The 14371-nt window shown below is 38.5% G+C and overlaps 1 protein-coding gene across 1 annotated transcript in view; it reads left to right on the top strand.

Annotated features, from left to right (window-relative positions):
- The window catches only part of LOC128640692 (mucin-12-like), a 195408-nt gene that overhangs the window by 50290 nt on the left and 130747 nt on the right, over nucleotides 1-14371 (top strand). The window contains exons 42-46 of the mRNA XM_053693121.1: nucleotides 4117-4183; nucleotides 4299-4563; nucleotides 8783-8834; nucleotides 9187-9253; nucleotides 9373-9613. Of these exons, the coding sequence (XP_053549096.1) occupies nucleotides 4117-4183; nucleotides 4299-4563; nucleotides 8783-8834; nucleotides 9187-9253; nucleotides 9373-9613 (692 nt within the window). The remainder of the gene's footprint in view (nucleotides 1-4116; nucleotides 4184-4298; nucleotides 4564-8782; nucleotides 8835-9186; nucleotides 9254-9372; nucleotides 9614-14371) is intronic.

The following is a 14371-nucleotide window of genomic DNA, read 5'->3' as shown; positions in this document are numbered from 1 at the left end:
ACTATTGGAGCCCCGTAACTCCCTAAACTGGCTGCTAAATAAACCTAACACCTAACGCATGCGCAATCTCTATCTCCCTGTCAACCGCGATCTGCTAAATAAAACCTAACACCTAACGCATGCGCAATGTCTATCTCCCTGTCAACCGCGATCCCCCGCCGCAATCCCTAATAAAGTATTTAACCCCTAAACCGCCGCCATCTACATAAACTAACCCCCTACTGTGAGCCCCTAAAACCGCCACCATCTAACTGATCTATCCCCTAATGTGAACCCCTTACACCGCCGCCATCTATATTAAAATTATTAACCCCTAATTTAATCTACCTACCCCGCCGCCAGCTATATTATCTATATTAACCCTAAGTATATTATAGTTAATATAGTTATTACATTATATATATTAACTATATTAACCCTAATTATATTAGGGTTAATATAGTTAATATAGTTACTATAGTATTTATATATAGTATTTATATAAACTATATTAACTAACCCTAACACCCCTAACTAAATTCTTATTAAATAAATCTAATTCATATTATAAACTAAAATATTCCTATTTAAATCTAAATACTTACCTATAAAATAAACTCTAAGATAGCTACACTATAATTAATAATTACATTATAGCTATGTTAGGGTTTATATTTATTTTACAGGTAAATTGTTAATTATTTTAACTAGGTATAATAGCTATTAAATAGTTATTAACTATTTAATAGCTACCTAGTTAAAATAATTACCCAATTACCTGTAAAATAAATCCTAACCTAAGTTACAAATACACCTACACTATCAATAAATTAAATAAACTACAAATATCTATCTAAAAATACAATTAAATAAACTAAACTAAATTACAAAAAAAAACCCCACTAAATTACAAAAAATAAAAAAAGATTACAAGATTTTTAAGCTAATTACACCTATTCTAAGCCCCCTAATAAAATAATAAAGCCCCCCAAAATAAAAAAATTCCCTACCCTATTCTAAATTAAAAAAAGTTCAAAGCTCTTTTACCTTACCAGCCCTTAAAAGGGCCTTTTGTGGGGGCATGCCCCAAAGAAAACTGCTCTTTTGCCTGAAAAAAAAAACACAATACCACCCCCCAACATTACAACCCACCACCCACATACCCCTAATCTAACCCAAACCCCCCTTAAATAAACCTAACACTACCCCCCTGAAGATCTCCCTACCTTGTATTCACCCAGCCGGGCCGAACTCCTCATCCGATCCGGGCGATGTCTTCCAGCAAGCGGCAGTGAAGTCTTCTTCCATCCGGGCGATGTCTTGAAGCAAGCGGCAGAGAGTCTTCTTCCATCGGCGATGTCTTCAAGCAAATCGGCATCTTCAATCTTCTTTCTTCGCTCCTCCGCCGCGGAGCATCCATCCGGCACGACGACTTCCCGACGAATGAGGTTCCTTTAAATGACGTCATCCAAGATGGCGTCCGTTGAATTCCGATTGGCTGATAGGATTCTATCAGCCAATCGGAATTAAGGTAGAAAAATCTGATTGGCTGATTGAATCGATTGATCGCCATTCCGCACTTTAAGTGTTAGTTTTTTTTCTCACAGGCTCTCCCCATTGATGGCTATGGGGAAAGCGTGCACGAGCGTGTATTTTCAGCCCTTGGATTTTGTGCGGTATGGAGCTGATCGCCACCATATCGCACACACAAGGTGGCTTTTTAGAAACTTGTAATGGCAGCGCTATGGAGGGTGAAATAGAGCAACTTTTGTTGCGTTTGATTTGCACCCTATATAGCGCAAAACTTGTAATCTAGGCGTAATTTAATTACTAAGCCCCCTAACCTAACACCCCCTAAATTAACCCCAAATTACATAAAATACTAAATTACAATTGAAATAAAAAATTCTAACAGTACTTTTAAAAAAAAACTAAGATTAAATTAAATTACAGGTAGCCCTCAGTTTACGCCGGGGTTAGGTTCCAGAAGGAATGGTTGTAAATCGAAACCGTTGTAAATTGAAACCCAGTTTATAATGTAAGTCAATGGGAAGTGAGGGAGATAGGTTCCAGGCCCCTCTCAAAATTGTCATAAGTAACACCTAATACATTATTTTTAAAGCTTTGAAATGAATACTTTAAATGCTAAACAACATTATAAACCTAATAAAATAATCACACAGCACAGAATATATAAATAAACTAAGTTAAATGAACAAAAACATTTGCTAAACAGCATTATAACCTAATAAAATAATCACACAACACAGACTTCACTTGCATTTTTCTGCAAACAGTTCTTTCTATGCATTCCAATCTGGACTGATTTATAGACAGGAAGATCTTGTTCCTTTGAAATCTGCTTGATAGTTCAGGTCTGGTTAAACTGATTAATTTCAGCCTGCTTGGCTTTGCTGCAACACAAGCGGACAGCTCCACCTACTGGCTATTTTAATAAATGCACTGCTTCTCAATGCTTTTCAATAGCAGTCACATGACTGGAAAAAAAGGTTGTTATTCTGAAACGCTGTAAATTGAACCGTTGTAAAATGAGGGCCACCTGTAATCTAAAATTACAAAAAATAATAAAGTCTTACATTACAGAAAATAATAAACCAAATTATCAAAAATAAAAAATTAAACCTAATCCCTATGAAAATAAAAAAGCCCCTCTAAAATAAAAACACCCCCTAAACAAATACTAAACTACCAATAGCCCTTAAAAGGGCTTTTTGTAGGGAATTGACCTAAGTTAAACAGCTCTTTTACCTGTAAAAAAAAAAAAAAAATCCCCTAACAGTAAAAAAAAAAACTCAAAATAAAAAATACTAACACTAAAAAACCTAAGCTACCCATTGCCCCTAAAATGGCATTTGTATGGGCATTGTCCTTAAAAGGGCATTCAGCTCTTTTACCGCCCAATAAAATCCCTAATCTATAAAATATCAAAAATTTAAAAATTAAAAAAAGCCTAAATCTAAGCCCCAGATAGGTACTGACGGTTTCTAAAGTCCGGCGGGGAAGTCTTCTTCCAAGCTGCGACATCTTCTTACATCGCAGCGACCTCTTCTATTGCCTGATTTGAACAGCCAATAGGATTTCAGTAGCTATCATCCTATTGGCTGATTTGAATTTAAAGATTCAAATCAGCCAATAGGAATGCAAGGTATGCTATATTTAAACGCGTAACTTAAATTCAATATTCAGTTTACGACTGTGATTGTACGAAGAGGATCCTCCACACTCCATGGCTCCTCGGTCGCCGGTGTTCAGTTCTGCGGTCGTCGGTCTTCAGTTCCTCTGTAACCGGTCTTCAATTCTGCGGTCCTGGATGAAGATAGAAGAGGTTGTCGCGATGGAAGAAGATGTCGCCTCTTGGAAGAAGACTTCACCGCCGAACTTCAGGAACCATGAGTACCTATGTGGGGGTTAGACTTAAGCTTTTTTAAAATTTATTTTTATGTTTTTATTTGCGTTATTGGTAGTTTAGTTTAGATTAGGGGGTGTTTTTATTTTGGGGGGGCTTTTTTATTTTCATAGGGATTAGGTTTAATTTATTTATTTTTGATAATTTGGTTTATTATTTTCTGTAATGTTAGACTTTTTTGTAATTTTAGATTAATTTAAACTTTGTTTTTTTATTTTAAAAGTAATGTTAGGTTTTTTATTTTAATTGTAATTTAGTATTTTTTAATTTTAGGTAATTGTGGTTAATGTAGGGGGTGTTAGGTTAGGGGGTTTAGTAATTTTCTATTATTATATTATATATTATAAACAGTTCCCATAGACCACAATGTAAAGGCACTTTTCAGTGTCATTTTTTTCAACACTCCCACCAATTTTAAAGCCCCAAAGCTGTCTAGTGCAGCTATTTTTATAAAAAAATGCTACGTTTTTTTTAAATAAAAAACTATAATGCCCTCTATTTTGAGGGTATTTGGGCACTTTTAGAAAATTAACCAGAGATCTAATCTCTGGTTAATTTTCAGAGCGCAAATTGCTACCGCGAGCTTGCAGTAGCAATAACCAGCCACTTGTAATGGCACTCCACTTGTAATCTAGTCCTAAATATTTTAAATATTTTCATATTTGTGGAGATCATTGAAAATGACAACACAGTTCATTTTTCTTCTTTAGAGTCATGTGCCCAGCAGGATGTCTGAAAAACAAAGGACAAGTTTGGGGAACTAATATCTACACTGACGTAAGAGACAATCCCAATTCAGTTAACCGCATTAGATTTAGATCATTGCGAGTCATGATTTGAGTATAAACAAAAGAAGACATGCTCTCACTTTATGAGTATTATTTTTCCATAGGACTCATCAATTTGCCGAGCTGGAATCCATTTAGGAGTAATCACAGATGAAGGAGGAGCTATGATAATCGAGAAAAAGCCAGGTCAAGACAGCTATGAGGAATCTATAAGAAATGGAGTGAAAACAACTAGGTATGGACGTTGGACTGCTTCATTTGTACTCCGTACATTAGATTCATCACCAAGCAAGAAACCAGAATCTTCTGAAGAAGTTCCTGATATCCCAACTACATCTACTCAACAACCACCCTCACGTCTGCCATCAGGTATTTTTCATTGAATCTGTGGTGTCGATTGAAAAGCATTACCCATTTATCACCTATAAATGCTATCTTGCATATCATACCTATGTTTATAGCACTGAGGAATCTTTTGGTGCTCTACAAATAACTGATAATAATATGTATTTATTTTATAATCTTTCAAGGGTTAGAATTGTAAGAATTCAAAATGTACAATTAAAAAAAATACTTTTTATTCTGTTATCAAATTTAATCTTTTGCCATCCTTTGTTGAAAAGCAGATCGGCTCAGGAGCCTGCATATTTTTTGGGCACTGTGTTGCAGTGTTATACGTTCTTACAAAACTGCTGACATATGTCCAGAAATGTGCACACTGCTTACCTAGGGATTCTCTTCAACAACGAGAATCTGCAGGGGGCGGAATTGCACAAGCAGTTCTGGTGAACTGCTTGTGCAATGATAAATGCCGACAGCGTATGCTTATCATGTCGGACAGACATTGGTAAATCTACCCCCCGTATCTTCAAAAATGCAAACATGAGAGATAGTAAATGCAGTATTGTTTATGCTAAATAAAACATAAGAGCAACTATTGTGTCTATTAACATTGAAGATAAGCTAAAATTGATTTTCAGGAGGTTAAGGCTATTTAGTTTTTGTTTTTAGTTGTTTTTTTGATGGATTGAAATACCTGTATTAAATTGTCTACATATGCAAGGTATAGGATATTTATTATTGCACTGTTCCTGTGCAGTCTTAAAGGGGCACACTAAAGTCAAAAATAAACTTTCATGATTCAGATGGAGCATGTAGTTTTAGAGGCTTTCCAATTGTCTTCTATTATCAAACTTCAAACTCTATTTACACTTCTTCACTGGGTAAACTCATCAAACAGCTATGGCTTCAACGATCACCTCTATGCTGATGATACCCAGATCTACCTTTCCACCCCTGCACTTTCTCCTTCTGTCAATTCTCACATCAGCGACTGCTTATCTGGCATTTCCTCCTGGATGGCCTCTTACCACCTAAAAATAAACATGTCCAAGACCAAACTACTTCTAATCCCCCCCCCCCTCTAACTCTTCTCCAGTTTCTAATTTTTCCATCACTGTTGGTGGCACCACTATCTCCCCATCACCCCAAGTCTGCTGCCTCAGAGTCACACTTGACTCAAATCTGTCCTTCATTCCCCATATCCAATTGCTCTCTTCATCCTGCCGCAACCACCTATGGAATATCTCAAAAATTTGTCTGTTTTTGAGTGCTGAAACTACTAAACAGCTTATCTGCTCCCTGATAATTTCCTGACTTGACTACTGTAATAACTTACTATCTGGCCTCCCACTCTCCCGCCTCTCTCCCCTTCAATCCGTCCTAAATACATAAGGTTAATCCACCTCTCTCGATGCTCAGTTTCTGCTGCACCTCTCTGTGAGTTCCTTCACTGACTCCCCATTCACGGCAGAATTAAATTCAAAATTCTCACCCTGACCTACAAAGCCCTCACCAATGCTGCCCCACCCTACCTGTCCTCACTCATCAACATATATACTCCAGCCCGCCCCCTAAGATCCAACAATGACCTGCTTCTTGCGTACTCTACCATCACCTCCTCTCATGCTAGACTACAGGACTTCTCTTGTGCGGCACCAACCCTCTGGAACGCACTTCCTCGAGCTGTCAGACTTGCCCCTAACCTCTCCTCCTTTAAACGTTCCCTAAAGACCTTTTTGTTCAGGGAAGCTTATCACCCACCTCATTAACAAATTAACTTCAATTACCTAACAGTTGCCCTCATCTATCTCATCACTAATATCATTCTCACCTTTGCAGTGCCCACCTCCTGTTTCCCATCCTCCTACCCATCTAGATTGTAAGTTCCCACGGGAATAGGGCCCTTTATTCCCCCTGTATTTGTCTGTAAAATGTTGTCTATTATTGTATTGTTTCTCCATTGTACTTTTATCCTTGTACCCATGGGCAGCGCTGCAGAATCTGCTGGCGCTTTATAAATAATGAATAATAATAATAAAACTGTGCCAAGTGTCTAAAATGTGGGTACACTTTAACCATGAGTATAATCTTGAAAATGTTATAAAGGTATTAATACACCTACACAAAATAGTACATTGACACACTCTCTCCCTCTCTAATCACACATGCTTTACTCTCGCTATTACACACAATCTCTCTCTATCTCTCTCTCACACACAAACAGACACTGTCTCTCACACACATCCCCCCTCACTCTCCCACTCTTCCCTCTCTTACACTCCACTCCTTTCACACATACTTTCTTTCTCCCTCTCTCGCACACACTCCTCTCCTTTTTTACTCCTCTCTCTTACACACCCGATCTTACACACATTCTCTGTCACACACACACACTCTCCACACTCTTTATCACACTCCTCCCCATCTCTCTCACACTCTTCTCTTTCTTACACTCTCCCCCATCTTTCTCCAACTCCCCTTCACTAAGGCACTCCCTCTCTTTATCTCTCTCCCCCTCACTCAAACTCTCTTCCACTCAAACAAATCATCTCTCTCTCTCGTATACAGTCCCTCACACTCTCTCTTTCTTACAACTCTCTCACCTCTCACACACACACACACCTCTCTTTCTCACACACACTCCCACTGACTCAGCCACAGACACACACACTCACTTGCTTTGTCTTTCTCACACACACATGCTATCTCATGCACTCTGTCCACAAACTAACAAAGTCTCACACACAAATTATAATATAGTATAAATGTTTATAATACAGTGCAATAATTGCTGTATACAAACTGTTGGGCTGCATGCATAGAGAGATTTCTTTCACTTTGAAAAGTATTAATTTTTACTAATATTTTTTTACTAAAGATACTTGCCTATATTAACTATTGATAACAAGCTTTCCTTTATTACTAAATAGAGTTTATTTAATATTTGAAATTCCCCTAATGTTTAGCAAGCTAATCACATATAACAGAAAAATGTCTCACAGAAACTTATTTCCCTTTTACTGCATGTAGATTTTCTGTTTCATTTACTAAAATATTTCAAAGAATTCTAAACAATAAATCTAGAGAATTTGCTTATGATTTAGTCAATCAACCAATAATGTAACAGAACCTGAGAATTTTGTTTCAATAAGGATTTCTAAGTATTAGCAGATAACTTTAAAGGACATTATAGACAAAAATGAAAATACAATAATTTGATAGAGAAATATGTATAGCGAAAATTTGCCATTGACACTTAATAAAAAATGTGCTGCTGAATTAGTTAAAAATGAGCATAAAGTTTCCTGATTTTAGCAGCCTTGATAAGCTTTGAATACAGCCATAATACACCCCCCACACACACACACACACAGCCGGTGTTCTGTCGAGAACTCCAATTCGTCAAAAACTCCAATCTGACGTCACTTCCGGTGACTCTTTTATTTTAATATCTGTTTTGCCTCTGTCTGGGGGGCCACCGCAGACCCTTTGGCATACACCCCAAGTAAACCTTGGGGATTGAGGTTTACAAGGGGGGCTTCGTCCCCCTTGAACCCCCAGGCAGAGGCAAAATAGATAGTGAAGATAGGCGATTACAGGGCCTATCTGATTGGTTGTGAATCCTGTGACTCACTGGACACGGCCAACAAGATGTATGGAAATACCGGAAGTGACGTCAGATTGGAGTTTTCAACAGAACACCTGCTCTTTACACACTGTTTATAGATAGCTATAAAAGCAGTCTATAGCACTGGCTGTTTACTAAGGCAAAGATAAGAATTTGTCGGTTCCCTTCTCCCCTCCCCAGCCTAGCAATTCTGCCGCTCCAAGGCTCATATAAGTAATAACTTAGAAGCTGCTCTCTTTGTTTCTGGGAAGGAAACCGGGATGTTCTTTTTCCCTAGGAGACCAAGTGAAAAGGAAGATTGCTGGGGAATCAGGGGCTTGTGCTGGGGCTTCTCAGCAGCTTGTCTGTCCCATCAGTGGGTTTTACCTCCGATTTATTACTTATACGGACCATGGAGCGGAAGCATTGCTAGTCTGGGGAGGGGTAAAGAGAACCAGAAAAATTCTTATCTTTGTTCTTGTATAAAACCATACAAAAATACTATAATCTGCATTTAGTTTAATCATATTTTGAAATTAAATCTCCAACAAATTGTACCGCACTAAACATAATATTTACTTTCTGTGTTCTGTATTTTAACATTTAAGATATGTGAAAAGTTTTCATGTCTTATTATAGTTCAGTCTCCATGTGACACATCAGCCAGGCAGATACCTGATCCAGTGGCAATGTAAGTTATTTTAGCGCTGCGGAATCTGTTGGCGCTCTACAAATAACCGATAATAATAATAATAATTTTTAAAAGGGTCTTCTTTGGGGCAGATACTTCTTATAATAGAAACAACTGTAATAGATACATTTTTGAAAAGTGAAATAAATATAACAGGAAAATAAGTTAAATTACCTAAAATAATGTTTTTAAAATTCCATAAATGCATTATCATTTTGGTTGCAAAAAATGTTTCAATGTGGTCATTTTTAAACGTTTTTAAAGATATCATTTTAATAAAAAATCTTTTTTAAAGTTTTCATATTTGTGGGGATCAATCACAAATACAACACTGTGCAATTTTCTTCTTTAGAGTTATATGCCCAGCAGAATGTCTGAATAAGAAAGGAAAAGTTTCGGGAACTAACATCTACACAGATGTAAGAGAAAAGCTAAATGTTTTCAGCTACTTTGGTGAATTATGATTTAACCATAAACAGTACATGGACATACACTTCAGGAGACATGTACTCACTTTATAAGTTTTATTTTCCCATAGGACTCATCAATTTGCCGTGCTGGAATCCATTTAGGATTAATCACAGATGAAGGAGGAGCTATGATACTGGAGAAAAAGCCAGGTCAAGACAGCTATGATGAATCTGAAAGAAATGGAGTGAAAACCACTAAGTATGGACAATGGACTGGTTCATTTATACTCCGTTCAATAGAGTTACCTCCAAGCAAAAAAACAGAATCTTCTTCAGAAGGTCAGCAGCAACCCACACGTCTGCCATCAGGTATTTTCATTGAATATGTGGTGTGTATTGATTGATTTATAAAATTGCATAAAATTCTATGGAATTTTTATTTGAATTGCATCAATTTATATTATAGATGAAGATAAAAAAAACTATATTCAAGCCTCTTAAACTGGCACCAACAAAATGTAATCATTTAGCTGCCATGTTTTACTGTTGTGTTGACCATAAACGCTTATATTTTTCTTAGTAGTAGGATTATATAAATACCCATGAGGACACTGTGAAACAACTGTTTCTTATAGATTGTTGTCATCTTTAACTAGATTTCCTGTTTTTATTATTTGTGTAATTTGAGTAGGTTTACTAATTTATACATTGGCCTCTATTTAACAAAGTCTAGCGGACTTGATCCGACAGTGCGGATCAGGTCCGCCAGACCTCGCTGAATACGGAGAGCAATACGCTCGCCGTATTCAGCATTGCACCAGCAGCTCACAAGAGCTGCTGGTGCAACGACGCTCCCTGCAGACTCGCAGCCAATGGGCCGCCAGCAGGGGGGTGTCAATCAACCCGATTGTACCTGATCGGGTTGAATTCCGGCGATGTCTGTCCGCCTGCTCGGAGCAGGCGGACAAGGTTATGGAGCAGCGGTCTTTGTGACCGCTGCTTCATAACTGCTGTTTCTGGCGAGTCTGAAGACTCGCCAGAAACACGGGCCCACAAGCTCACTACGGAGCTTGTTAAATGGGCGCCATTAGCTCAACCTATTGACTGGAATAATTTAGAAAATGAATCAGAAGATCACATATGTGTTAACTCAGAATTCTGTTAAATTGATAAATAAGCACTCTTCTTCAATGCTCAAAATAATTTAAAATTATTTACAAACATTAATTAATCTGTTCATCTGGTTTCTACCTATTAAACCTTTGAACATTAAATGCCAGATTATGAGTGGCACATTAACAGTTATGCGCAAGCAAAAAGGGGTTTATCATGAGTGTTTGTGCGTGTCAGGTTTATCGCTCATATTAGAAAGTAAATGCGTTCACTTGAGCACTAGAATGATTGCTGTGTCCTTAAGAGCTCTGGTTAGCCGTTTCATGAAACAAATATATACAGTACATATAGTACCAAATACCATCATATATATAGAAATATATATTTCTGAATAAATAGAACATATTCATCTATGTGAAGAACATTGGAATATGAAATATGAAATATTTGTTTCCTAAGATATGGTGAGTCCACGGCTTGAGTAATTACTGTTGGAAATATCACTCCTGGCCAGCAGGAGGTGGCAAAGAGCACCACAGTTAAATTATATCTCCCTTACCCACAACCCCCAGTCATTCTCTTTGTCTTCGGTGCATGGAGGAGGTGAATTTTAGGTGTCTGAAGAAAATTTTTGATTTAATCTACAAGCAAGTTTTGGGGTATAGCCGTATTCCACGTCATTCCTTGCAGTCGGGTACTGGAGGCTTTAAAGCAGTTAGGAACTTGTAAAGAGGTACTTACTTCGTTTTCCTAACAGTTGCTGCCCTAGTTTAAAAAGCCAGAGTTGGCTACCCTGTTCTTATTTTTTGGTGTCTTCTCATACCTTGTAACTGTCTACATGCCAGACAGCGGAGCAGGTAAGTAGTTTTTCTTCCAGTTGGGGAGACCATGCACTTAACAAATTAAAAGACACTGCTTTTTTATTGGGAGATACATAATCCTGTTGTATGGGTTACACTGGGGCACTGTAGCATGTGTGAGACTAACATTTAAACTCTTTTAAAAAGAAAGGGTAACATGTTTTTATTAGTCTTTATTTTCTGACATATATTTACTTGATAAAACAATACAAGTTTAAACTGAAAGTAAGGCTGAATTTCCTATCCGGTTTGAAAAACTGGTTATTTCTGGTACTCAGTGTACCAGGAAGCTATTTTTAGTGTCTCTCTGTGTCGCAGCAGTAAATTGAGCTCGGCAGGTCACATGACCGGCTTTACTTCATAACGTTTTTGAGGAAAAAGTTGTTTTTCTCCATTTCTGGGTGATCCGGTCTTAATTGGTAGCGGTAAGGCACCTCAGTAATTGAGGTGTGGGGTTGCCTGAGGGGTATTTTAAAAGTTTATTTAATGTTTATTAAATGTTTTTTCCTTGGCTTATTTTAATTGAATAATAAAATCTTTTAAACTTATCTGTACAAGTTTATTTACTGCTTCACAGCATGTCTGATATGGAGCAAGAGCCTGCTCTCAGGAATTCATGCTTATTATCTTTAGATGCACAAATTGCAGCTCCTATGCAATTTTGTTCTTCATGTGTCAAGAAAACCTTGCAAAATAAAGGTAACATTTTTGAGCCTAATGTCTCTCAGGAGGATGCTGTTAAAATAATACCTCAGCTTTTTCCTGCTACGTCCCTAGCCTCAATGGTGTCACATACCCAGGTGGAGTTTATTTAAAAGCAAAAATTGCTGCCCAGGTATCTTCAGCTGTATCTGTGGTATTAGCTGCCATTACCAGATTACAGGGAAAACACAAGAGGAAATCTAGAAATTCAGAAAGTAAGGTGCCTGTCCTCAGTTCTGCTTCCCAAGTTGCCCTTTCTCATGAGTCTGATGAGGAAGATACATCGGGACTTTCTGAGGGTGAAATCTCAGATTCGGACAGTATAATTCCTTCTTCTGAGACTGAGGTGGTATCCTTAAGATTTAAGTTTGAACACCTTCGTGTATTGTTAAAGGAGATTTTAGCTACTTTAGATGACTATGATACCCCTGTCGTTGTCACTCCTAAGAAATCTAGTATACTTAATAGTTTCTTTGATGAACCTTCCACTTCGGAGGTTTTTCCTGTGCCGGATCATGCTAAGGAGATTATCTCACAGGAATGGGAGAAACCAGGGGTGTCTTTTTCCTCATCTCCCATTTTTAAGAAAATGTTTCCTGTCAAGGACTCCATTAATGTACACAAAGTTGAAGGGGCCATTTCCACTTTGGCTAAGAGAACCACTATTCCTATTGAGGATAGCTGTTCTTTTAAGAATCTGATGGACAAGAAGCTGGAGGCTTATTTGAAAAAGATTTATGTTAATCAAGGTCTCCAAAGGCAACCTGCGGTGTGTATTGCCACCGTGACTAGTGTGGCATCTTATTGGTTCAACGCCTTGTCTGATTCTCTTCTAATAGAGAATTCCTTGGATGAAATTAAAGATAGGATTAAACCTCTTAAATTGGCCAATTCCGTTATTGAAGATGCCATTTTAAAAGTTGTTAGACTAGGAGCTAAAACTTCTAGTTTCGCTGTCCTAGCCCGCAGGGCGTTATGGTTGAAATCCTGGTCTGCAGAGGTTTCCTCTAAAGTCAAGCTTCTGGCGATTCCTTACAAGGGCAAAACCTTGTTTGGACCCAGTTTGGCAGAAATTATCTCTGATATTAAGGGTGGAAAAGGGTCTTTTCGGGGAACTTCCGGGCAGCGGCCATGTTCAGTCGCACTGCTGTTTGCTGCTACAGCTTTTCCTTGAAAAATCCTGAAATTCACATATCAGCTCATTGATCCGTTTAATTTTTTACTTGAACTACCTTGTGATTTGATCTCTGCACCTACTGAACTCAGTTTTGTAAGGATAGCTGCGGGCATCGGCGCCCGGAGCCATTGTACCATCTTGGCCTACTCTATATCCCCCGGCGGGGCGCCTTTGGCCCTGTCGTTACGCTGCACTTAATGTGCTTTTTTACATAGCATTCAACTAAATCATGCTGACTTCAAGCTCTTTTATAGAAGCTCAATACGGACATGGAGTGTGCTACTAATATTTTAGAAGCTCTGTGCAACTTACTGTCGGCTCATCATGTTGCCCTGGAAAAAACCCTGGACTTAACATTTCACCCTGAGGGTCTACAGACATCCCAGCAACTAACTAGCGGCAGTCCTGTTTTAGAGGTGCATCTAACTGATGGCGCTTTGGGGCCCCAGCGCTATCTAGCTACCTTGATCCACCATGATAAGAAACAGGCACCTCCTTACACGAAACCTACATCAGGAGACAACGCGAATAGGAGGACCGAATGGGACTCTGTCAATAGAACAGCTTGGGTGCGGATCAGCAGAGATGCCACAGCGGAGACCCAGTCAGCCTTCCTACCTACTGGGGAGGCTGCAAGCACAGACCCAACTGAAAAAGCACCCAACGAACAAGAGGAGACACGACTACATAACACATACCCCTCAGAGACTTGGCAGCTTACAAGGATCCCTCGATGCATAGACCTGCTGATGCTGTTCAAGCGGGAGGCTGGCCAAGAGTGGGGACGCTGCCCTTGGGTTACCACATCTTCATGGCTTATACTCTTGACGACCCTGCAGCTGACTGAACATACTGACTCTCTAAAGGAGACTCGCACTGGAGTTGGCTAGATCTGTGACTCGGACCGGAGTCGGCTAGACTTAGAACTTATCATGAGTAAATAGACTTATACTGCAAACTTTATTTCTATTTACAGTTTGAGAATTCCGTTCTTATAACTCTTTATATAAATACTGTGTGATACAATCTAAATGTTTTAGCAGTCTTTTGACCCTGTTATTGCTTTTCCTCCAAGTTCATATAGGTGTTATTCTCTTTATGATTGTATTATTGTTAGTGTAGGCATACAGTTCTGCTCGCACCGTTTTAAAGACTTCCCCACAAAAGCTTAACTGGCTATATCTCGCTACCTTAGGTCATGGCTTTACTTGCTCAGTGCAGTCACTTAGAATGGCAGAACGAGAGATTCTCTTATTGCTTAGCAAGCTGTACCCC

This window comes from Bombina bombina, chromosome 10 (assembly GCF_027579735.1).
Source record: "Bombina bombina isolate aBomBom1 chromosome 10, aBomBom1.pri, whole genome shotgun sequence".
Taxonomy (NCBI): Eukaryota; Metazoa; Chordata; class Amphibia; order Anura; family Bombinatoridae; genus Bombina; species Bombina bombina.
This window is presented reverse-complemented; position numbering and strand designations above follow the sequence as displayed.